Here is a 26,456-nt window from a genome sequence, read left to right as displayed (position 1 = left end):
GGTGTGGAGGTGGAGGAACACAGCAGGTCAGGCAGCAGAGGATCAGAAAAGTTGACGTTCCCGGTCGGGACACTTCTTGAATTCTTTAGGGCGGCACAATAGCTCAGTGGTTAGCACTACTGCCTCATAGCACCAGGGTTCAATTCCACTCTTGTGCAGCTGTCTGTGTGGAGTTTGCACATTCTCGTGTCTGCCGAGGTTTCCTCCCACTGTCTGAAGATGTGCAAGTTAGGCGGATTGACAGAGCTAAATTACCCAAGTGTTCAGGGATGTGTAGATTAGGTGGGTGACAGGGGAATGGGTCAGGGTGGGATGCTGAGAGTAACTGTGGACTCATAAGGCTGAGGGGCCAGTTTCCACACTGTAGGGGTTCTATGATCTAATTCTGAAGAAGGGTCCCCACCAGAAACATCCGTTTTCCTAATCCTCTGACGCCACCTGACTCGCAGTGTTCCTCCAGGTCCAGTGTTGACTCTGACCCATCTGCCTCCCCTTTTACCCAGCAGTCCTGAAATGTGTCCCTGAACATATTTATCCAACTCCCTTTTGAAAATTATTAATGAATCACTTTCCACCTTCCTATCAGGCACCGCTTTCCTGATCAAAACCTTGGTTCTAAAAAAAAACTTGATCTCAATTCTATTAATTCTACCAATCTGTGTCTTCTTGATATGGATTCTCCTTATGGAAGAAGTTGCTCCTTATTTACTCTATCAAAATATTTCATAATCTTGAGAGTTTCTATCTAGTATTGAGCAGTGAAAAAGGATAAATAAATAATCATGTTGTAAAGAAGCCTTTGGTAAGATGATCATAATATGAGGAATTTTGAGAAAATCACTTTCAAAATGTAATCCAAGGGCAACTATTAAAAAGTATGAGGGACGAATTAATTATGGTGAAACGGGTTGTCAGAGTTAGAATTACACATTCTTTAAGGCTCAAAAATGCTTTCTAATCAACATGTTCAGAAATCTTATTCCACATGACTGGAGGAACCAGTGTCTTCTCGTTTAGAGGTAGGGACACTAACAATGCAACACAAGAGAAGTAAGGCTCAAACAGAACAGCTCCAGAGTTGATTGAAAACTGGTGATGCTCACGGCCAAAGGGTGATGTGGTGCTGCGGCAGTGTTCCTACCTTTGAGCCAGAAGACCCGATTCAAGTTCCTCCCATCCTACCGTTTTCTCATAACACATGTGATTACAAGGAGCATGTTATCAGGTTACATGAAGTGAGCTGGTAGTTGCTACAAATTGTAGCTTTTAGTGTCTCTTACGGCACAATGACAGTGATAGTAAGAGCTGCTGGTGCTGGAGTCAGAGATAACACAGTGTGGAACCGGAGGACCACAGCAGGCCAGGCAGCATCAGAGGAGCATGAAAGCTGACGTTTCAGATCAGGACCCTTCAGAACAATTTTCCGCATTGGCTTTCCTGCTCCTCTGATGTTGCCTGGCCTGCTGGGTTCCTCCAGCTCCACAGTGATAGTGAACCTACCTCTGAGCCAGGAAGCCTAGGTTCAAGTTTCGCCAGCTCCAGGAAGTTTAGTAACATCCTTGAACAGGTTAATTTAGAAAAAAAAAGTTGACTTCTTTAACATAATTTTAATTTAGTTCCTTCCCTTATATTCATTATTATTGCATTGTCTCTAGTGAGTAGTGCTTGTTAATTGTTTGCTGAATTAATAACATGGTGAGTTGAGAGTGGCAAAATGAAAACGCTCAGAAATATGCAACAGCATCTCAGGCAGAAAAAAAACGCCAAATTCTTTGGTTGCTCTTATTATGCAGTGGCAGTCACCATTCCTCTGGGAAAGGAGGCCAGGATCCAAGTCTCATCCGCTCCAGAGTTGTGTAATAATATTTCTAAGCAGAAAGATTCGAAAATATTTAAACTAGAATATAGGGGATATCACAGGGATGCTAGCACTGCACTATCTCTAAGCCAGGAAATTCAGGCCACATTTGACTAGGTGTGGAATCAAGGAGCCTCAGCAAAATTGGAGTCAATGGGAATCAGAGGTAAAACACTTCAGTGCTTGTACTAAGGACATGCTTGTTGGAGATCAGTCAGCTGAGCTCCTGGACATCTCTGTACGAGTTCCTTAGGGTATTGTCCCAGGCCCAATCATCTTCAACAATGACTTACCCTCCATAAGGCCAGAATTAGGAATGCTTGCCATGACTGCACCGTTCTTGATTCCTTAGATACTGAAGTAGCCATGTCCAAATGCAGCATGACATGCACAATATGCACGCTTGATCTAAAAGGTGGCAAGTAACATTCATGCCACACAAATGCCAGGCAATGACCATCTTCAACAAGAGACATTCTCACCACTGCCCCATGACATTCGATGGTGTCACCTCCACTGAATTCCCCAATTTCACCACCTTGGGCATTACCATTGAGCAGAACCTTAACTGGAATAGCTATACTTTAACATGGATGATCTGGTGAAGTTTTCATTTAAAAAAAAATAGACTGAAGAGAAAAGGCTAGTGTCCAGAACTCTGGGCCAGGATTCCCGGGTTCAAATCCACCTGCTCCAGAGGTGCATCATAACATATTTGAAATCAAATGTATCTGATAGGAAAAACAGAAATAACAGTATTTCTTAAATGGCAAGGGACTGAAAAGCATTGAATTTCAAAAGGACCTGCGTGCCCTGGTTCATCAGTCACTGAAGATTAACATGCAGGCACAGCGAGCAATTAAGATGTCAAATGGTATATCAGTCTTTATTACAGAAGGATGAGAATATTACTGCAATTACACAGGCCATAATTCAGACCATATTTGAAGTACTGTCTGAAGTTTTGGTCTCATTGCCTATGGAGAGATATGCTTGTCGTAGAGGGAGTGCAACAAGGCATATGCCAAACTATTTCCAGGATGGACAGATGTTCCTATGAAGAAAGATTAAGGAGACTGGATCTTTACTCTTCAAGTTTAAAAGAACAAAACAGATATACAAAATTCAGGGTATATGCAGGAAGGATGTTCCCCTGGCTGGGTATCTAGAATCAGGGAACAGAGTCTTAGAATATAAGTGTGCCATTTAGGACAGAGATAGGATTACACAAAAGACAACTTTATGTTGAATCATTGAAATTTGCTACTCGAGAGTTGTGGAGACACAATTGTTGGTATGTTCAAGACTGAAATTGCAGATTTCTACAAATTAAACATGTTAAGGGATATGGGAATAATGCAGGAAAATGGTGGCAACATAGAGCAGCCATGATCTCACCAAATGATAGAGCAGGCTACGGGTTGAATGGACAACACCCATCAACAATCACTGCTTGAAGGACAATTCTCCAGATCCTCCAATCCCTCCTTGTAACTGAAGTTTTGCATTCCCTATCAACCCTGTACTGCTCTCAAGCTTTGGTTTCTCTCCAAAAGTGTAATGCAAAAACTGACTGTAATGCTCCAGCTGTGACCTAACCAGTGATTCATGAAGCAAATTTCCTTGCCTTTGTATTCATTGATTCTGTTTATAAAGTCTCATTAGGTTGCTTCGGCATGCCATTAGTTACAATGATTCTGCTAGTAAACAGGGTTCAGGCCTAAGCTTTTAATTCTATAATAGTATTTTGTCACTCAGCGAGATTTCTGGTGCTCTTGTTTTCATTCCAACCGAAATGCTTGATCTGGAAATACATGTGGAAACCCATGAAGTTAAATAAAAATAAATTGTCTCATACATAATTTAAAAGCTGAAACATTTTTATTAATCAAATATTAATCCTTCAAACAACATCACTATTAAATTATCTGGTCATTAGCTCATTGTGCTACCTTGCTATTTGCAAATTGGCTGCCACGTTCCCCACATCACGACAGTGACTGCACCTCAAACATACTTAATAGCTGTAACCACTTTAGTGCAGCCTGAAGTCTAAAAACTGTATTTTATATTCAAGCTTTTCCTATTTTATTAATTTTTGCACAATATGAATTAATATATCAGGTCAGCATAAAATGTTCAAACTTACTGGTTGCCTACTGAGAAGTCCAATGCCCTGCAGTTTTCTGTCTTCACGGGCTAAAAGTAGCAATTTTCCCTCTGTTCCTATTTCACGCTCACCTGGTAAGCAGAGTTTGCTTTAAAAATACTGAATAATTTGAAAGGAATAATATTTCAAAACATTAATTAAATCAACTATACGACGTACACATTAATGTGAAGACCTCAACATTTTTTGTGAGCTATCATTTACTACTGAGCAAATACCATTCCATTAAAGATAACATACAATTAATATTGCTTTGCACAATTTTCACGTCATATTTTTTCTTCACAATGGTATATAGAGCAAGAAAAAGCATATACATTACAGCATAAGACTGTAAGTAGGAGGAGAATAACCTATTCTGCCATCTGTGGAAAATTGCCCATCATGTAAGACAGCACTGGCTCTTTAATTAAGCATCATAACTTAGTGTCATTCTCCTGCTTTTTCCCAATACCCTCACACATTGTTTTTATTCAAGTCATTATCTAATGTCCTCTTGAATGCCTCAATTATACCTGCCTCCACCTCACTTCTGGGCAGTGCATTCCAGACCCAAACCACAAGTTTTTTTTCTCACATCACATTTGCTACTTTTTGCAAATCAATGGGTGCACTCTCATTTCTCGATCTTTTCATGGGTCAGAACAGTTTCTATCTATCAATTCTATCTAGACCTCTCATGATTTTGAAACTTTTCATTCAACATCCTCTTAGTTTCTTTGTTCATGAGGAGGGCAGTTACAACCTCTCCAATCTTTTCTCATAACCGAAGTTTTTCATCCCTAGAACCATTCTTTTAAGTTATTTTGTATCCTCTCCAAGGCATTCACATCCTTCCTACAGTCTGGTAAAGGTAGCTAGCTCAGTTGTCTGGAAGGCCAGTTTGCAATGCAGGCTGACACCAACAGTATGGGTTTAATTCTTGCATCAGTTGAGATTACCATAAAGAACTCTCCTTCCCAACCTCTCCCCTTGCCCGAGGCGTGGTGACCCTCATGTTTCAAGCACCACAAGCTGTGTCTCTCTAACGAGAGCAGCCCTATGGTCCAGTAGATCTATAGAGACTTTATTTTTATAGTCTTTTGCACAGAACTGCACAGGATACACCAGATGAGATTGAAGAAGTGTCCTGTACAAATTCAGCATGACCTCCTTGCTCTACAGCAGATAATAAGGAAGTCAAATGAAATGTTAACATTTACTGCAAAAGAAAGAGAGTATCAAAGTACGGAAGTGTTGCAAAGCCTTAGCGAGACCGCACCTGAGGTACTGTTCACATTTGTTCCCTTACTTAAAGAGGATGCAGTTGCACGGAGATAGTTCAGAAGAAGTTCGCTAGATTGTTTCAGAGATGAGGGGGGTTGTTTTATGAAAAGGGATTGCATATTTATACCTATACTCTCTGACGAATGACAGGAAATCTAATTAAGATATGTAAGATGCTTACGGGGAATGACAAAGTAGATAGAGATAGGATGTTTCCTCAGGTGGGCAATACGGAACAAGAGGTCATAGTTTCAGGATAAAGGGTAGCAGATTTAAAACAGGTGAGAAGTTACTTCTCTCAAAGGATCATGAATCTGTGGATCTCACTATCAAAGAACGAAAAGGAACCTGAAACATTGAGTAAATTTAAGGAGGCAGACAGATTTTTAATTAATACCAGGTTGAAGAGTGAGCATGAAAGTAGAGCTGAGGCCAAGATGAGATCAAACATGGTCGTATCAAATGGTGGAGCAGGCTCAAGAGGCTGAATTGCCCATTCCTAGTTTGTAAATTCTTGTTCTCTACTTACCCATGAGATACCCTTGCACCTTATTAACAATGCCCAGAATACTGCATGCTTTATTAACTATTCTCTCCACCTGCCACCTTCAATGATCTATGTACATATATATCTAGGGCCCTTTGCTGTGTACCCTCATGAGAACTGTCCTTCTCATATTTTATACTGTTTATGTTCTTCCCACTAAAATGCATCACCTCACTTCTTCTCACTGAACTTCATCTGCCACCTAAGTACACATTCTACCAACTTCTATGTCCTTTTGAGTTGTACCCTGTCTCCCTTACTGTTTAGAGCAGTTGCAAGTTCTTGATTATCTGTAAACTTTGAAATTTTCTCCTGCACACTGAGATCTATATCTTTAATATATACATCATTTAATACTATTATGACCGATCTTGGCCTCAACACTACTTTCCTGTCTGGTTCCCACCTCCTTCCATTCTTTGAGATACCAAAACTCTATTGACGCTCAATGATCATCATTACTGCTCCCTTGCAGACGATGACAACTCTCTTCCACCCTCAGGGTGAGTTGATAGGTGACTGTACAGTCCGATGTGGCTTTTGCAGACTCTGCTACACTTGGGGCAGAAAGTGGTTGTGGGAAAGGGTGGGTGTTGCAGCACCATCCTTACGCTGTTTTCACCTGGCTTCCGCAGCAACCGTCGAGGTGCTCAACGCTTTCCCAAATGCTCTTTCTCCACTTTGGATGATCTTGGGCCAATGATTCACAGGTGTTGGTGGGAATACCACAATTTAACAGTAAGGCCTTGGAGGTATCCATGAGGCACATCCTCTGTCCACCTGGGGCTTACCTGGAGCTGGGAGTAAGCATGACTTGGGGAATCTCATGTCAGCCATGCAGAGGACGTGCCCAGCTGATCAAGGCTGGTCAGTTTCTCAATGTTGTTAACGCTGGCCTGGAGGAGGATGCTGGCATTGGTGTGCTTTTCTTCCTAGCGAATTTGCAGGATCTTGCTTAGGCAGAATTGGTGGTACTGCTCCAGCGGCTTGAGTTGCCTGCTGTAGACAGTGCACGTCCAAGAGCCATATATTGGGGAGGGGGAGGGGTGGGTACCACCACAGCTCTGCATACCATTAGCCTGGCATCAGACCTGATGTTCTTGTGCTTGAACACCCTGCACACTGGAAGCAGTGCTGAATCTTTTCATCAATAAAAACTGAAAGAACTGCAGATTAAATCAGGAACAAAAACATAAGTTGCTGGAAAAGCTCAGGGTTAGGTCTGAAGAAGGGTCATCAGACCTGAAATGTTAACTCTGATCTTTTCTTCACAGATGTTGCCAGACCTGCTGAGCTTTTCCAGCAACTTCTGTTTTTGTCTCTTCATCAATAACTGCTTCGGCCAACCAGACACTCAAGGTATTGGATGCAGCTAATGATCCCTTATGCCCCCTCATGGACCTTGAGGACCGGGAGTTTGCTCCACAATGCCAGGCCAGGTTGGTGGGGGACTGTCATTTCGTTCACGTTCATGACAAGACCCCTACTCTCATACACCTCCATAAAGCTGCTGACAACGGTCTGGAGTTTGACCTCTGAAGTTGCATGTACACAAACATCATACCGCTGCTGACACTGGTTTTCTGCTGGTTCTATAGCTTAGCTCCACTCTAGCGGGGAGGTTTTCAGTGGCGAGGTAAAGCATTACAGCAAGGTAGATTGAGAATAGTGTTGGGGTGATTGATGACAGGGCACTCGTTAAGAAGCCTCAATACCACTTTCCTGTCTAGTTCCCAAATCCATCTGCCATGGTGGGATTCGAACCTGGTCCATGGAACGTTATCTAGGTCTCTGGATTAACAGTCTAGCAATAATAACATTTGGCAATCACCTCACGTAGTATCAAGGATGTGCTGGCTAGGTAGATTAGCAATGGAAAATGCAAGGTTACAGGGATTGGGATGCTCTTTAGAGGGCTGGTGTACGCTTGATGGGCCAAATGGCCTGCTTCCATGTTTCAGGGATTCAATGATTCTAACCCTGAGTCTATTATAGATTCCTCAGTCAGAGAAAATAACCTCTCAGTGTATATCCTGTCAAGCCTCTTCAGAATTCCCATATGTTTCGATTAAATTGCCTCTATTCTTCCGGCAAATACAAACAGCATCATAATGTTACAACTGTCTACCAGAAATGTCCCTGGAGCCTTAGATTTGGGTTGTAAATTTTACTTGGATCTGAATTTTGAATTTTTGAACTGCTGCTGACAAACCCTGTGTTTTTCCGAAAGATGCATCATGAGAGTTTTCAACATGCCACTGTGGAACTGCAAACATGCCAATTTACAAATCTCAGTAAAGCTCATGACTTTTAAAAAAGCTGACACAGCTGCATTAAAAAGCTTAACAAATCAAAAACTCAAACAACTGCAAAACAGCCCTGACTAAAGGTCTACTATTGAGGCCATTGCTTCAAGGTGAAGAATAAATTAAGTTAATTTTCATTACATTGGATTTCAGGATTTTTATTAGTATTTGGGGATTACATTCTGCAATGCAGTTTTTTTTTCCCCAACATGAACAGCAGAGCTCTATTTATGTGGTGCAACAACCAATAACTCTAATTGTCTCCCTTTCATCACTAATACAAATTTATCAATCATAACTATTAACACTCCAATGTATGAAGATGAGCAGGACAGTCTCCAAGTTCATCGGCCTCCAGATTTAGGAGATCATGTACAGAGTTGCGTGTGTGGGGGCTGGTATCTATGTTAATAACAGACCATTTTGCAGGATAAAATTGATTTTTGTTAGTGATGTTTTACTGTAAGGATATATTTTAAAATTAAACTCCATAGGTATAGAGCCCATGTTAACCTAGCTGTAGGATCGATTCTGAGAAAACTGAAAACAAGAAACAGATCTAACAATCTGCTATCCAATCCCAACTGTTTTTTTCTAACAACACAATCCAACAGCAAATGATCTTCCTCAAGGGACAGCACCAAAACAACATGATTCAATCACTGTTTCAAAGCCATCCACTGCATATACATGCCACCTTTGTCAGCTGATTAGAAACTGACAGAAAAGATTTTTGCTTGAGGAAATATGTAAGATTATAGGAAACAGAAGCAATAGTAGTTCACTTGTCTTACTGAGTGATGGAACTGGCAAAATAAGAACATGGCAGATCTAACAATGGTCTTAATAGTACTTTCCTGCTTGCTCTCATATTACTGGACTTGTCTTTTGCCAATTAAATATCTGGATCACTCAGCCATGAGTGTATTCAATGATCCAACTCCACTTTTTTCTGTGGAAGATGATTTCAAAGACTAACAACCCTTTTGGAGAAGTATAGTCATAGAGTCAGAGTCACACAGCACATAAACAGACCCTTCTATCCAACTCATTCATGCCAAACAAGTTTTCCAAACTAAATCTAGTCCTACTTGCCTGCATTTGGCCTATATCCCTCTAAACCTTTCCTATTCATGTGCTTGTTTAAGCGTCTTTTAAATGTTCTAACTACACTTGCATCTACCACTTCCTCTGGTAGGGTACAAAATCTGCTCCTATACTAATTAGAATTTAGAAAAATTAAAGGTGCTCTTACTGAATTATATAAGATTCTAAAAGAGTTTGATTGAATTGATGTTGATGTTTCCTCCCTGAGAGAGGGATGGGGATATATAAAACTAGAAGGGCATGCTTTTCAGATAAGTGGGTCTCCCACTTAAAGCTTAAACATAGCAAAGTTCTTTTCCCTAGGATCCCTCATTACACATACAAACCACCATCTGTATGAAAAGGATGCCCCTCAGGTCACTTGTAAATCTTTGTCACTGCACTTTGCAAATATACCTGCTTGTTTTGAACTTCCCCATCCTAGGGAAAAGAACTTTGCTATGTTTATGCTTTAAATGGGAGACCCACTTATCTGTAAAGCATGCCTTTCCAGTTTTATATATCCACTTCCCTCTCTCAGAGAGGAAGCATCAGCATCGATTCAACCAAACTCTTTCAGAATCTTATATAATTCCGTAAGAACACCTTTAATTCTTCTAAATTCTAATTAGTATAGGATCAGGTTTTGTACCTGCATTCTATGAACCATGGTTGAATTGCACCAAACTCACCGCTAGAATTTTCCCAATGTTGACAGTTTTGCTTATATAATTGCAGTTACATTGTTGAATCTACAGGACATGTCTTAGGGTGCGATGGTATATTCTCCATGTGTCTGAATGAGTGCATTTCCACCAAAACTTAAAAAGCCCAACACCATACAAAACAAAGCAGACCACTAGATCAATACTATCAACATTCATGCCCTTAAATACTGATGTATAATGGCAGCAATATACATGGTCTACAGATGTACTGCAATAACTCACCAATGTTCTTTTATAAGCATATTCCAATCTGCATTTCTACTAGCCAGAAGTAAAGGGCAGATGTATGGAAACTGTCGCTATATCAAAATTCTGAACGTCATTTCCAAACAGCACTATGGATTGACTTAACCCTCACAGTGGTGGAAGGAGACAGCTCACCACAATCTTCAAGGGAAAGCAAGAATAGGTAATAAATGCTTGCCTAGCCAATGATACTCACATCCCATGAAATAACAATAAAACATTTACAAATGGCTTATTTGAACACGGTACAAAAACAGGCCTTGCAGCTTAGATACTGATAAGCTAATAGTAGGTACAAAAAAAGTGAAAGATCAAATTAGTAACTCATTTGCTATTGTCTTCACAGAGAATCTATAACTCTCTTCAATGAGATACTGGAAGAGTGGCAACATTTTAAAAGCAAGTTACTACAACAACTTGTGCTTGTGTTGTACCCTTAAAGCAGAAGAATAGAGAAGTCATCTTTCAGAGGAATAATCAGAAATAAATAGATGGCAGAATGAAGACATGAAGGAAAAGAAAAATGCTTGAGCAAATAGCTGAGCTTTATGGTTGGTCTTTAAAGAAAAACCTGGTGTTGGAATGGCAGAGGAATATGACAATGGAATTCCAATGTGTCGTGACTAGAAAGCTTGGTTGTCAATTGCTAGTGTAAATCTTAATTGAAACATTATTAAACCTTCCGTGATACGTTTTAACAGAATGCTTCAGATAGGTCAGGGAACTCGTATGGAAAGAGAATCAATTAATATCTAGAGACGGATCTAATTCTTGTCCTGAACCGAAAGGGGCTGTAAAATGATGGTTTTTATTTTGTAGACAGAGGGGTAGTAACAGCCAGGAAGCTGTTGGAGAGGGTGTCCACAGCCAAAGGCAGAGGTTGCTAACAGCAGAGAAGAAGTGGTTGAGATGTCAAATTGGTGTTAATGATGCAGTGAAAGGGAGAAAATGTCCACACTGCTCACAGCAAAGTCAACAAGACACAGCAATGCAGGCAAATGTAAGAAAATTCTAAAAGACAAACCTGGGCAGGACTCACACAATTAACGGTAGGGGGCCTTGGCAACTGTTACTGAATAAAGAGATCGAGAGGTGCAGATGCATGGTTCCTTGAAAGTGGAGTCACACGTAGTCAGAGCGGTAAAGGCGGCATTTGACACACTTGCCTTCACTGGTCAGTGCACTGAATATAAGAGTTCGGATGTCATGTTGCGGATGAACAAGACATTGGTATAGCCACCTTTAGACTACTGTGTACAATTCTGGTCACCCTGCTATAGAAAGGATTTTTTTTTAAACTGGAGAGGGTGCAGAAAAGACTTAGAAGGATGTTACCAGGTTTGAGCTATAAAGAGGGTGAATAGGCTGGGGATTTTTGGCTTTGAGGGTCAGAGGCTGAGGGGGTGACCTTATAGAGGTTTATAAAATCATGAGGGAGTGGATAGAATGAATAGCCAAGGTCTTTTCCCCAGAATTGGGTAGTCCAAAATTAGGGGGCATATTTTTAAAAGTGAGAGGAGAAAGATATAAAAGGAACCGGAGGGTAACTTTTTCAGTGAGGGTGGTGTGTGGATGGAATGAACTGCATGAGAAGTGGTGGAGGTAGATACAATTACAATATTTAAAAGAAATCTATGAATAGGAAGGGTTTAAGAGAGGTGAAGGCTAAATGGTGGAATATGTGACTAGATTGGATGGGGGTGTCTGGTCGGCACGCATGAGTTGGATTGAACATTCCATTTCAATGCTGTATGATTCTATGACGACATATGTGGGGAAGCAGTGACTAGTAGTAATGTCACTGGACTACCATTCCAGAGATTCAGGTTAACGTTATGGGGACATGGGTTCAAACCTCACCACAGCAGACGGTAAAATGTGAATTCAATAAAATCCAGAATTAAAGCTAGTTTAATGTCCATAATGTAACTGTTGCTGTTTGTCGTAAAATACTTATTTGATTCACCCACCAGGAAAGGGAATCTGCTGTTCTTACCTGGTCTGATTTACATGCAATGTTACAATCAACTGTCAACTGTCATTACAGCTATCAGTCCAAGGGATACAAATTGACAAATTTAGATGGAAAAATCAGTTTACCAGATAGAATTGATGCTGTGGTGTACATCACATTGGGTTCAGTTAAGGACAACAGTGATAGTTGGATGGTGAGCACAATTAGCAACAGTAGAAAATCCCCTCTCTTACCTAGTTGCCTCAGCAATGGGACCTATCATGGCCCCCACTGAGATTGTGTAACACCACAAAATGAGAATGAAGTTCACTTTTTGGTCTGCATGTTTCAAGAATCTAAAGGAATAACTGGAACTGCTTTGGGCGATTGACAATCTGTTTCAACAGTCTACTTACTTGGTGAATGCTCAGGAGAACCCAAATTCACTGTGTTTTCAGCAACATCAAGTGAACAGCCATTAATGGGAGTCCCACAATCTACCAGAACTGCAAGGCAAGTGGACATGCCACAATCCCACAGTCTTGCTGTTCCATCCCTGGAGGTTGAGATGACATTGCGTCCACGTTCTATGATTGCTGTATCAAGAATACCTAAAAACAAAATTAAAAAGGAAACTCAACTTTAAACAAACATTAATATAATTTGTAAACACAAAAATATTTTCAATATTGAGTAAGAAAATGTGCGCTATGATTCTAGACCAGAACCACCAATATGTATTAGGATCTGGATAGGGACCAGTAATTTGCTTTGTACAGTAGATAATGTGTGACATAATAGGTATTAAGAAACTAAAGCCACAATATTTCACTGTTTTGAACAACAGCAATCAAAATTGTTACATAAACTTTGAAAAGTAAGACAATGTAGAGGAGGCAGCGGCATAGCAGCAGTGTCACTCCAGAACGCTAGTATGTTTTGGGGACACGGGTTCGAATCCCACCATGGCAGATCAATTCAATAAAAATCTGGTTAAAAATACTTAGCCTAAAGATGGCTGTCACAAACGTTGATTGAAAAATCAAACTGATATTTATGACAATCAAATGTTGATTGCCACAAAATGTTCTTTAGGGAAGGTTAATCTACCATGTTTACCTCGTCTGACCTACATGCAATTCCAGGTGAACTATTATTATGGATGGGTAATAAATGCCAAGACATTTGATATTAATATTCTATAAGCTATTGAAAAAAAATTAATTATATGGATAACAGACAAACTGCAATCATACACCCCTCAGAATAGATCAAACCGAAAATGCAATCAAGATGTATCCCATGGATTTCTCTGCAACACTGTGGATCGTCAAATATTTATATAGGATTCCAATCTTCTCTATTAAAGACCCAGATTTAGAACACAAAAAACACTCCACCATGATCTCCTCAACAACTGCTAACATTCGCCTTCCTTTCCTGGGTCTAAGATCATCTGGTTCCTGGAAACTGTACTCCAGCTTGTACTCACAAGCTCAGGTCCAGTTTTTCACAGACTGTAAGCTTCAACAAGCAAGGACCACACCTGTAGTTTTTTTTCTCTCCCCACACCCCGAGTTCAAATGTTGCTCAGCTGCACCAAGCAAATAGTGCTTTGATTTTTCAATCATGCCTCTCAGTTGTACTGGAAGTATTAATTGTGCTAAGTGGTCATACTCTCAGCCTTCAGGACCTTCCTAAGGCCCAACCAGCAACCATCAGCTGCGCTTACGAGTTCTCAGGACCTGTAACAGCTCCTAGAGTTTCTCTCCAAGTCCCAAATGCAAAGAACCAATGGTATTCTTGGCAGCACTTTTCTGCATGGAACTTGCTTCTAGCTCTGTCGTTCAATCACAAGCTGACTGTAACTCTTGAACTGCTCTCCACTGGCTGCTGAGCTATATGGAGTGGCCTACTGAAAATCTTACTGCCTACTGCAATAAAGAACTGAATATAGCAAGCATTTGAATGTGGTTAATATTAAGACACCAAGCTCCCTAAATGTTACAATATTCACAGATTACTGGATTACACATTTCTAATGCACAGGACAAAAAAAAAATGCTGTCTTGCAGAATAAAATTCAAAAGCCAAGCAAAATTAGGTCTCCTCCAACTAAAGTTAAAATGCATGCAACAACTGCCTACGTTTTTATTTATCATCATTCTCTGTCATTCAATAAGAAAATGACTTCAGGGTTTACTTTCCAGAACATTAGAAAGCTGTCCGCAGTGAACAATAGCATGCTTTACAACTAAAAAATAAAAATGCATCCAGAAAATGTTGGATTTAAACCAGCATTAAAATTTTAAAATATATGACATAATAAGTATTAGAAACACCCAGCTGTTCTCAAATACTGGGCACAAAGAGTTTAAATTAACCATTTAGCCTAATATGGTCGGTGGACTTGACACCGATTTTGCTTATTGGTTTAAAGAAACAGAGAGGAGGGTGTTTTGCAGCAAACATGAAAAATGGCTGCATGCATCACAGCAGAACTGCAAAAGAACAATGATGAATTTTCTTGGGTTTAGTTGTTATTTTGGGTTTTATCTTTCAGGTGTCATAATCATGTTTAAGACATTACGACAAGCTTCAAATAAATATAGGTAGACACCTTTAAAAACGACTCAACTACATCTGCAAAGCCACTAATACTGGGCATTTTATTTATTAATAACATTGGAATTGGGGATATTATCCAGTTGCTTAAAAGCTGATTTTAGATCAGCCCAAATTATAAAGAACAAAGAAAATTTCAGCATAGAAATAGACTTTTTGGTCCTCCAAACTTGCGCTGATACAGATACTCTCTAAACCTGTCACCTATTATCCAAGGATCTGTATCCCTCTGCTCCCTGCCCTTTCATGTATCTGTCTAGATGCACATCTTAAATAATGCTATTGAGCCCACTTCTACCACCTCCGCTGGGAACGTATTCCAGGCACCCATCAACCTCTGCATAAAGAACTTTCCACGCACATTTCCCTTAAACTTTTCCCCTCTCACCTTGAAATTGTGACCCTGAGTAGTCAAGTCCCCCACTGTTGGAAAAAGCTTCTAGCTATCCACCCTGTCTATACCTCTCATGATTTTGTAGACCTCAATCAGGTCCCCACTCAACCTCTGTCTTTCTAATGTAAATAATCTCAATCTACTCAACGTTCCTTCATAGCTAGCGCCCTCCATACCAGGCAACATCCTGGTGAACCTCCTCTGCACCCTCTACGAAGCATCCACATCTTTTTGTTAGTGTGGCAACCAGAACTGTATGCAGTATTCCAAATGTGGTCAAACCAAAGTCCTGTACAACTGTAACATGACCTGCCAACTCTTGCCAACTCAATACCTCGTTTGATGAATGAAAGCATGCTGTATGCCTTCTTGAGCACTCTATCCACCTGCGTTGCCACCATTAGGGTACAATGGACCTGAACACCCAGATCTCTCTGTGCATCAATTTTCCCCAGGGCTTTTCCATTTACCACATAGTTCGCTCTTGAATTGGATCTTCCAAAACGTACCACCTCACATTTGCATGGATTGAACTTCATCTGCCATTTCTATGCCCAACTCTCCAATCTATCTATATTCTGTTGTATTCCTGGACAGTCCCCTTCACTATCCGTTACTCCACCAATCTTACTGTCATATGCAAACTTGCTAATCAGACCATCTGTACCTTCCTCCAGATCATTTATGTATATCACAAACAACAATGATCCCAACACGGATCCCTGTGGAACACCACTGGTCACAGTTCTCCATTTTGAGAAACTTCCTTCTACAACAACTCTGTCTCCTGTTGCCGAGCCAGTTCTCTATCCATCTAGCTAGTACACCCTGGACCCCATGCAACTTTCACTTTCGCCATCAGCCTACCATGTGGAACCTTATCAGACACCTTACTGAAGTCCATGTATATGACATCTACAGCCCTTCCCTCATCTATCAACTTTGTCACTTCCTCAAATAATTCTATCAAGTTGATAAGACAGGACATACCCTGCACAAAACCATACGCCTCTCACTAATAAGCCCATTTTCTTCCAAATGTAAATAGATCCTATCCCTCAGTATCTTCTCCAGCAGCTTCCCCACCACTGACGTCAGGCTCACTGGTCTATAATTATCTGGATTATCCTTGCGACCCTTCTTAAACAAGGGGACAACATTCGCAATTCTCCAGTCCTCCAGGATCTCACCCATGTTCAAGGATGCTGCAAAGATATCTGTTAAGGCCCCAGCTATCTCCTTTCTTGCTTCTCTCAGAAAGCTGGAATAGATCCCATTTGAACCTGGTGTCTTGTCCACCCTAATGCCTTTTAGAATACACAACACTACCTCCCGCCTGCACCCTGCCGCCATGCTGACTTGACCTAGAGCAATCCAACATCTATCCCTAATCTCAACATCCGTCATGTCCCTCTCCTCGGCGATTACCGATGCAAAATGCTCATTAGGAATCTCAATCATTTTCTCTGACTCCTCAAATAACTTCCCTCCTTTGTCCTTCAGTGGACCAACCCTTTCTCTAGTTACCCTCTTGTTCCTTATGTATGAATAAAAGGCTTTGGGATTTTCCTTAACCCTGTTTGCTAAAGATATTTCGTGATCTCTTTTAGCCCTCTTAATTCCTCATTTCAGATTGGTCCTACTTTTCCAATATTTTTCCAAAGCTTCGTCTGTTTTCAGTCGCCTCGACCTTCCATATGCTTCCTTTTCCCTCTTTGCTAGGCTTACAATTTCACCTGTCATCCATGGTTCCCTAATCTTGCCCTTTCAATCCATCATTTTCACATGTCCTGCACTCTAGTCAACCTCTCTTTAAAAGCCTCCCACATATCAAATGTGGATTTACCCTCAGACAGTTGCTCCCAATCCACATTCCCTAGCTCCAGCTGGCCTTCCCCCAGTTCAGCACTCTTCCTTTAGGACCACTCTCATAGTTGTCCAGCAGTATTTTAAAACTTACGGAACTGTGATCACTATTCCCAAAATAATCCCCTACTGAAACATCAACCACCTGGCCAGGCTCATTCCCCAACACCAGGTCCAGTATAGCCCCTTCCCGAGTTGGACTATTTACATACTGCTCTAGAAAACCCTCCTGGATGCACCTGACAAATTCTGCTCCATCTAAACCCCTAAGACGAAGTCAATGTTGGTAAAATTAAAATCTTCCATCACCACCACCCTGTTGCTCCTCCATCTTTCCATAATCTGTCTACATATTTGTACATCTATCTCACGCTCGCTGTTGGGAGGCCTGTAGTACAGCCCCAACATTGTTACTGCACCCTTCCTATTTCTGAGCTCTGCCCATATTGCTTCACTGCTCGAGTCCTCCATTATGTCCTCCTTCAGCACAGCTGTGATATCCTCTTTGACCAGTAATGCAACTCCTCTACCCTTTTTACCTCCCTCTCTATCCCGCCTGACGCATCTATATCATGGGATATTTAGTTGCCAACCTTGCCCTTCCCTCAACCAAGTCTCAGTAATAGCAACATCATCATACTCCCAGGACCTAATTCAAGCCCTAAATTCATCTACCTTACCCTGGTACTTCTCGCATTAAAACAAATGCAGGTCAGACCACGTGTCCTTGTGTATCCAACATTTGCTCGCTGCCTACTCTTACCCTTAGTCACAGTGACTTCATTAACTAGTTCCTTACAGGTTTCAGATATTACCTCCTTAGTGTCCACTAGCCTCTTCATTTAGCTCCCATCCCCCTGCCATACTAGTTTAATCCTTCCCCAACAGCGTTAGCAAAAGCAGCCTGTAAGACATTGGTTCCAGTCCTGCCCAGGTGTAGACTATCTCATTTCTAATAGTCCCACCTCCCCCAGAACTGGTCCCAATGTTCCAAAAATCTGAACCCCTCCATCCTGCACCATCTCTCAAGCCACTCATTTATCCTGCCTATTCCTTCATTCTACTCTGACTAGCATGTGGCACTGGTAGCAATCCTGAGATTACTACCTTTGAGGCCCTACATTTTAACTTGGCTCCTAACTCTCTAAATTCTGCTTGTAGGACCTCATCCTTTTTTTTAAACCTATATCATTGGTGCCTACATGCACCACGACAGCTGACTGTTTTCCCTCCCCCTTCAGAATGTCCTGCAGTCAATCTGAGACATCCCTGAGCCATGCACCTGGAAGGTAACGTACCATTCAGGAGTCTCATTTTCAACCACAGAACTGCCTACTTACTCCCCTTACAATCAAATCCCCTATGACTATAGCCCTTCCACTCTTTTGCCCGCCCTTCTGTACAGTAGGTGCCATGAACCTGGCTACTGCTGCCTTCCCTGGGTGAGCCATCTCTCCCAACAGTATCCAAAACGGTATACCTGTTTTGGAGGGAGATGACCACAGGGGACACTTGCACTGCATTCCTGCTTTTTTTCTGCCTTTTAGGTGACCCATTCCCTTTCTCCTTCAGCAATCTTAATAGTTGGCTGAATTACATCAGTTCTTGATTTGGTCCAGATTAGCACCGAGAAGCATTCAGTTTCAAGAGGGATGGAAAGAAAAGTAGCAGGAAGTGAAAAGAACGTTCCCCCCGTAGATACTTCTTCAAAAACATTATTTGTCCATTCACAGGGTTGTTGCTATCAGTGGCTCAGCCAGCATTTATTTTCAATGGCCTCAGAGAGTGTAGCAGTGAGCTGCCTTCTTGAATTGCTGCAGTCCTTGGAATACAGGCACATCCACACTGCTGTCAGGAGGAAGAAATCCAGGTTATTGGCCCACAAACAGTGAGGGATTGGTGTTACAGTCCAAAGTCAGGATTGTGAACAACTTGGAATGTAACTTGCAGGTTGTAGTGCTCCTAAGCAACTAGGACACTACCCTGAGAGACTCCGCAGTGACATCCTGGAGTTGAGATGAGTGATCTCCAACAACAACAAACATACAAGGTACATTATCAACTGCTCTGAAATCTGTACTATAGCAAACCTGGTAGAAACACAGTCAATGCATACCAAGTTTTGAACCTGTATCTAAATTTACCATGTTTTTAATGGATTTGTTTTTCAGAATCATTGTTTCCTGTAAAATAGAATACTATCACTATTTTGTTTCTTAAAAGGCTATGTCAGTAGTTCTTGATACCTCCTTTGTGTCCATTCAAAGTTACAGAACAATTTCCATCTTCAACAGACCAGATCTTCAACTGAGCATCCATTCCTCCACTTAGAACCACAATCCCCGAGGGAAAGAACCTACAACAATTCACATCATACACGTGGCCAACCAGTTCTCTCTGAAATTTAAAATTACAATGGATTAGATACAAGACTTTCCAATTCACATACACACATATCTGCACACTGTTTGGAACATCAACTGTGATATTTTTCAGAGATCAATATCTGATGTTAAACAAAGTAGCAACGATCACGTTATGACGACATCACATCCTTCAGCATGGTCGTCACTACTGATTAATTATTTTGCCAGTTCACTTTGCATTGGCCCTCATAATAAATATACCAAAAATATAACTAATTACTTGCACATTATGAGATCAACTAATACAAAACATAATAGCTACAACAGAAGGATTATTAGGTAGCAATTGTAACTAAAGGCTCACATATAACTGTTATAAATCGTTTCATCTTCAGTTTACCTTGTTTATGATGTGATAATGGCTTAGTAATCTCTCTTGAGGGCCTGTTATTGTCAACATAAAATTAACTTGGGTAGAAAATTCTCAAGTTATTTAAAACACATAACCAACTTGTTACGAAATCTATGTTAAGTGATTCAGGATTCAAACCAGAACGATAAGCTCACGTAATCTTTCTACGGAAGCTGTTCAAAGACAGACCTTAAACTATAAATTTTTTTAACTACTCGTTCAGGAGTTTACAGCAGTAAATAGATACACAAACCCTCAATTCTCCATTGTTGGCTTGCCAGATTCGCATTGTTCCATCTGTGCTGCAAGATACTCCCAGCCCTCCACCACTAGAAATATCCATACTGGTTATCTAGGGGGTGAGAATAAGAGAGAATATGTACATAATTTTGGAAATACAATTTTATTTGAAAGATACATCAGGTTCAACAAAATCAGTGCTTTACATAAACACCAGAAATCCATCTTCCAGAACTCAAATAAAAAAAAACTGCGGATGCTGTAGATCAGGAACAAAAACAGAAGTTGCTATAAAAGCTCAGGTCCAGTTCTGAGGAAGGGTCACTGGACCCAAAACATTAACTCTTTTCTTTTTCTTCATAGATGCTTCCAGACCAACTAAGCTTTTCTAGCAACTTGTTTTGTTCCTAGCAACTTCTGTTTTTGTTCCATAAATCAAAACTGATTTTTTTAAAAAATCATGTAAAATTTTAAAAACAACCATCTCTAAGACTCATGAACAAATAGAGCCTATGCATGATATTTTCAAACCAGTGTGACAGCAGGGGAACACCTTCCAGCTTCCATTACTTCAACTTACTGCTTGATCGAACGGTGTTGTGAGGAGTTGCTGAGGACAGACTTGGCATTTCTGACCCGCACGGGGCGGGGTCCACAAGTCAAAAGGATTTGCTTATAATGTGCCTCATAGTGACTGATAAAGGTTTAATGAAATTGGAAGTATGGCTGGAGATTGCAACAAAGATCAAGAAAGGTTCCTCGCTCTATTCTCTAACAAAGTTCCCAATCACAGGGAAAATACCAGGGTAATGAACATGTGAAGAATAGGTTAGATTATCTGTGTGCTTATAGATTTAATTCAGGTTATTGTTCTTCATAACTACATTTATCCGTAATTTTGTTCATTGGTCACAAGTGACAAGAGACAGACACTGCACTGGCTGATGATATGGGAGCACTTCTCCCCCTTTCTAACATCTGGCAAAGATGCGAGGGGCTCCCTGGTTGGCTAGCAGTGATTAATGGTCAGCAGCCAGAATATCTAATCCATTGACTTGACAGCAAACTTGGTCCAACCAACCACCAGACAAGGGAAGTCAGAAATCAGTACGCACCAAGGCTGAACTGTGGAAGGTATTCACTTAATTAAGAAGCCCGTGGTGCTATAGAACTGTATGAGCTGTTACCTTCAGGTAGCAAGTGAACAACATTTCAGGGAGGTTGAGAACCAAATGAATTTTAAAAATGCGTGCCTTGACCAACATAAATTTGTTTGTGGTTTTAATTGGATGGAATTTACACAATTGCTGATCTAAAATTCCTGCTTTAGTAACAATGCATAATAATAGATCAAGATCCATTATCCAGGACAGGCTAGGCAACTGGAATTGAGATAAAAAATTCATTTGTAAAGAAACTGCATATGAATTTTTAGATAACATTCACTTTGCGTAGTAACGTCTGAGTTAGTTTTCAGACCTGTTCTATTAGTTGTATAACTAAGTCTACTCTAGACTAGACATACTATTTTAGGACTGTGAATAAACCAAAATATTCTCTAAATCAGCAAGTGGCACTGACACCTAAGAGATAACCTTTGAGATATAATACCCATTGAACATAAAAATTAGGAGGACTAGGCAATGCAGTTCCTCAATACACAACCATAAGACAATATTAGAAGAAAATCTTGTTTATCAAAGACTTCAGGCAGATGAAAAGACTTAAACAATGCATTTGTACAACAAATGAAATCCTTTCACTTAATGAAAAAGTATTATTTCTTATAAAAAGGACTGAACTATGAGATCTGAATCTCACAACAAGGGGCTCAGCAAAAAGAAGTCTAGGAGACACTGCCATAATAGATAAAAGACAAGGTAATATTCTTTGCAATTAAATGCACACTTGCCGGACTACTATCCTTAAAAATTTTAAGCCAATTAATGAAACACTATTAGTTTCTTTGACAGCATACTCCATATCATTCCTGCCACCTTACAAATCTTGAAACAAATCCACAACCATTGTTAACATTCGATTAAAGGGAATTGAAACCAGAACTAGGTCAAAGATAGTTAATCTCAAGGTTAATATTTAATTATAACGTGTTTTTGTGCTGCCTTACTATTATAAGCTAATGGCAAACTATCTAGAATTGATGTATCTAAATTCAGAAGTTTCCAAATTAATCACAAGGGATTCTACGTAAACAAATCATTTTGAAAACTGGCACCTTTCCTACTACAATGAGTGCACTTCTAAAAATGCTTACTTCAGGAAAAATGTCAATATTATTCAGCTTACATAAAGTAATTTAAAAACAGACTTACACTTTTCGAGTGTATTCCAGAAAAGGTTGTATAAGGCATAAGAAACTTGGAGGCTGCATTCCCATCAGGACAGGAGATTAGAATACTCTTCTGTAATTGAAAAAAAAATTCTAAAAACTTAATGTTGCAATGTGTAAAATGCTACCTTTTCAGAGATGGCACTAAGAAAAATAATACATGGAGGAAAATCTCACCTTTGTAATCTCTGTGACTTCAAACCCTTCTGAAGCTGTTACCACTGGGACCCCATCTTTTCCAACTCCTTGACACTTAATACAGCCATATAAAGTAGCTGTTCCTAAATTAGAAATGGACATTAGACCATGTTATCATTAATTAATCATGCCATTAATGGGATATTTCAACAACAAATAAATGCCCTTATGAAATCTCTGTTGTTCGGATGACATGCTAAATGGAGGCCCACCTATCCTCTCAGATTGGCCTAAAGAAGACTGTTTCACTAATACTAAATAGCAGGCAAGTTCTCCCTTGTGTTCTGGCCAATATTTATTCCATTGCACTGCTGATTGTGGTACCTCACTACATTCAAACTAGCCACAATGTTTTCTCAAAACAGCAACTGCATTTCTGAAAAACATAGTTCATTGGCTTTGATGGCCATAGCTTGTGAAGTATGTTACGTAAAAATGAAAATATTTCTTTAGTAAAGGCTTTCCTGTATTGGAAAGATCAAAACTCATGGCACAAATTTGCATATAACTTCAGGTGTTGTACCATCTGTTGAAATTAGATTATTGTGGATTCAATATCAGCACTGGGGCTAATGTACACTCACTCAGAATATTAGCTTTTGAATGTAAATGATCTTCAAAGTGCTTGAGAATATTGCCTGTGCATCTGTCCCTAAAACGTTGGCATATATTTCAAAGAAACTGAGCTCTGATTTAACAAACCTTTGAAATTAAAAGTCCAAATAGTTCATAGTAAATGGATTAACATATTGCATGGCGTAGTAATAATCCACGAGTTATGAAGATTCCAGTCTCAATCTGCGACCTAAACTAAGTTAAGCAATTCCACCTAAGGTGGTCACAAGGATGCTAATTATGTTACAAATGAAGACTGCAATGGTATAAGTGGGAATAGGACAAGCTTCATAGTTCTGCTTATCCCAAATTTTCTGCTGAATAGAACAGAATAGCAATTTATTGTCATGTGCATTTTTACAAAAAAAAAGTGAAATGTTTTATGTTGCCATACCATGGCACTTGCATTAATGTCAGAAGTCATAAATAAAAGTAAAAAATTAAAGCAGAATGCATCTCAGATCAATTTCAGTTTGGGGAAGAGACCATTAAGATAGTGAATGCTGGAATACAGGAAGCTGCTGCCAAAGACGACTTCTACACTGACGAGAGCTCCATGCCAGGACAAGATTGCCAAACTTGGAGACCGCCATGCAAGCCAAACGGCCCCTCTGGGACAAAGCTGCCACAATAGCAGATTGCTACTCCAGGCTGGAATACAAGATCTCCAAGCCACATGCCAGAACGAAACCTCATCGCTGGGACTGGATGATATCAGCATGGTGGGCCGCTGAAATACCTGAAATCTGCTGAAGACTTGCACACTGATGAGACCTTTACACCAGGATAACAATACCAAACCTGGAGACCACTACACCAAGCCGATTCCACCCCCTGGGACAAGGCCACCACAACAGGAGACAGCTGCACAAAGCTCAGACCAGCACATTAGGCTGGAAAGGTTCTCTTCACTGGGCCCAATCGGGACAACATGCCTTCCACCGAAATTAAAAACGTAAGATGATGAATGTAAACATTAAGGAAAATCAATGAAAGGAAGAAAAAAATAAAATGCAAATGGAGTAGACAAGTGCCAAGCTCCTGGGCTAAAGTGCCGCAAGCTGTGCTGCTAGACCACTGCCATCTTGAAGATTCAAAGCATGCTGCAAATGCAACTGACACCAAAGAACAAAGAAGATTTCAGCACAGTAACAGGCCCTTCGGCCCTCCAAGCCTGCGCCAATCCAGATACTCTATCAAAACCTATTGCCTATTTTCCAAGGATCTGTATCCCTCTACTCCCTGCCCATTCATGTATCTGTCTAGTTACATCTTAAATAATGCTATCATGCCCACCTCTGCTGGCAACATGTTCTAGGCACCCACCAACCTTTTTGTAAAGAATTTTCCACGCATATCTCCCTTAAACTTTTCCCCTCTCACCGTTAAATCGTCACTCCTAGTAATTCAGTCCCCCATTCTGGGAAGAAGCTTCTTGTTATCCACCGTCTAAACCTCTCATGATTTTGCAGGCCTCAATCAGGTCGCCCCTCAACCTCCATCTTTCTAATGTAAATAATCCTAATCTACTCAACCTCTCTTTCATAGCTACCGGCCTCCATACCAGGCAACACCCTGGTACACCCTCTCCAAAGCATCCACCTCCTTTTGGTAATGTGGTGACCAGAACCGTACACAGCATTCCAAATGTCATCGAATCGAAGTCCTATACAACTGTAACATGGCCTGCCAACTCTTGTACTCAATACTCCGATGAATGAAAGCATGCCGTATGCCTTCTTGGCCACTTCAGGGTACAATGGACCTGAACACCCAGATCTCTCTGTGCCTCAATTTTCCCCACGGCTTTTCCACTTACCATATAGTTTGCTCTGACCAGAGTGAGGGAGGTTTTCAGCTGTGATGTACTCATGGTTAAATAATCATGCAATGCAGAAAAACCACCACTCAAGAAACAAACTAGAGTTACATTCCCCTGTGGGCCCACACCCTGTTGAAAATAAAACTTCTTAGAGGGAAACTAAAGTGAAACAAGATATTCAATAGCTGATATTAGACTTCACTTCCTACATCAAAGGACAGTTATGACATAAATCTGAAATTTTTTGTTTAACAGCTGAGTTCAAGTAATAAGACGCTCACTCCTAACTTTCAACGTTAAAAATGATCAGCTAATTAAGCAGGTAATAGTTTATCTTCAGAAAACAATATTGCTACATTGATGAGTGACATGGTCTTTAATATTTAAAATTTAATATGCAGCTCGACAGATGGCGAGTTGCAATTTCTAGTTATGATCATACTCAAGAGGCTGCAACAAGAGCTCTGAGGGCATGATAAACAAGGAAGGAATCTTATACGAACAAAAACAGAAACTGTCGGTGCAACTCAGCAGGTCTGACAGCATTTGTGGGAAGAGAGCAAATTAAAGTTGAGTTGAGGGATTCTTCATCAGATTACTGTTTTTGTTTCAGATCTCCAGCATCCACAGTTCTTTGTTTTAGTTTAGTGTGGAATCTTATAGGTTCCATGTATTGTAGTTGTTGACAGGGTCCCTTGTGGTGGGTGAAGAGCTGAATGAGTCTTTCTGCCCTATTGATGTTTTCCTCACAGAATGAGAGAGGGGCATGTGTTATGGGAGATGAAAGTGAGAGGTACAGCTACTTCCATTGGTGCAAGTGGGAAGTGTCAGTGTGAGTGAGTGGGTAGCGCAGAGGGCATTCAAGCTTGCTGGTGTCAAGGGTTGGAAGGGTGAAGGCAAGTGTATAAAATATTGCAGGCAATAGCAAGAGGTATGAGTTTTGATGGGAAGTGGCCTGTACTAGCAGAGATAAAGTGAGTGTGGGGGTATCGGACAGATGATGGTGGCAGTCACTTCGGCGAAGTGGAGAAGATCACTGATCTTCCTTCATTGCAGGCATTCAATCAGATGGCTGCAACTGCTTTGTCCCAGGTGGCAACATCAGACCAGCTGGCATGGTCTGGTCTTCTGGCCTCCTCATCAAGCAGGACCTCCTGCAAAGCTTGGTCCGCTCTACTCCTGTCTGCCATGTTTGGGCAAACCTCAGTAACTTTTAACCTAGCTGGATAAAACAGTGGGTGCCTGGGTGCAACGGATGCCAGTGAATTCTGGGATATCTGCTGATTGGCAAGTTGCTCTGGGAATGGCAAGATGGGACAGAAATGGGAATTGGAAGGATGCAATAGGTAAGTAAATACTTGCATTTGCTAAGGAAGAAAGAGGAATCTCACTAGATTTTGGGATGAG

The 26,456-nt window shown here is 40.6% G+C and overlaps 1 protein-coding gene across 5 annotated transcripts in view; it reads right to left on the bottom strand.

Annotated features, from left to right (window-relative positions):
* LOC125453540 (proteasomal ATPase-associated factor 1-like) overlaps positions 1–26,456 on the bottom strand; it is a 44,389-nt gene that overhangs the window by 12,754 nt on the left and 5,179 nt on the right. For 3 of the 5 annotated variants that reach the window (XM_048533275.2, XM_059646756.1, XM_048533278.2), the window contains 6 exons: positions 22,592–22,695; positions 22,398–22,514; positions 20,078–20,176; positions 19,293–19,443; positions 12,578–12,772; positions 4,008–4,099 (listed from right to left, as the gene is read on the bottom strand). In XM_048533275.2, coding sequence (XP_048389232.1) covers positions 4,008–4,099; positions 12,578–12,772; positions 19,293–19,443; positions 20,078–20,176; positions 22,398–22,514; positions 22,592–22,695 — 758 coding nt within the window. Of the gene's footprint in view, positions 1–4,007; positions 4,100–12,577; positions 12,773–19,292; positions 19,444–20,077; positions 20,177–22,397; positions 22,515–22,591; positions 22,697–26,456 lie in introns of those variants that run through there. The other 2 variants (XM_048533276.2, XM_048533277.2) reach the window with 2 other exon arrangements.

The sequence above is a fragment of the Stegostoma tigrinum genome, chromosome 6, assembly GCF_030684315.1.
Source record: "Stegostoma tigrinum isolate sSteTig4 chromosome 6, sSteTig4.hap1, whole genome shotgun sequence".
NCBI classification, from domain to species: Eukaryota; Metazoa; Chordata; class Chondrichthyes; order Orectolobiformes; family Stegostomatidae; genus Stegostoma; species Stegostoma tigrinum.
The sequence above is the reverse complement of the archived record's forward strand: the minus strand, read 5'-3'. Positions and strand labels throughout refer to the sequence as shown.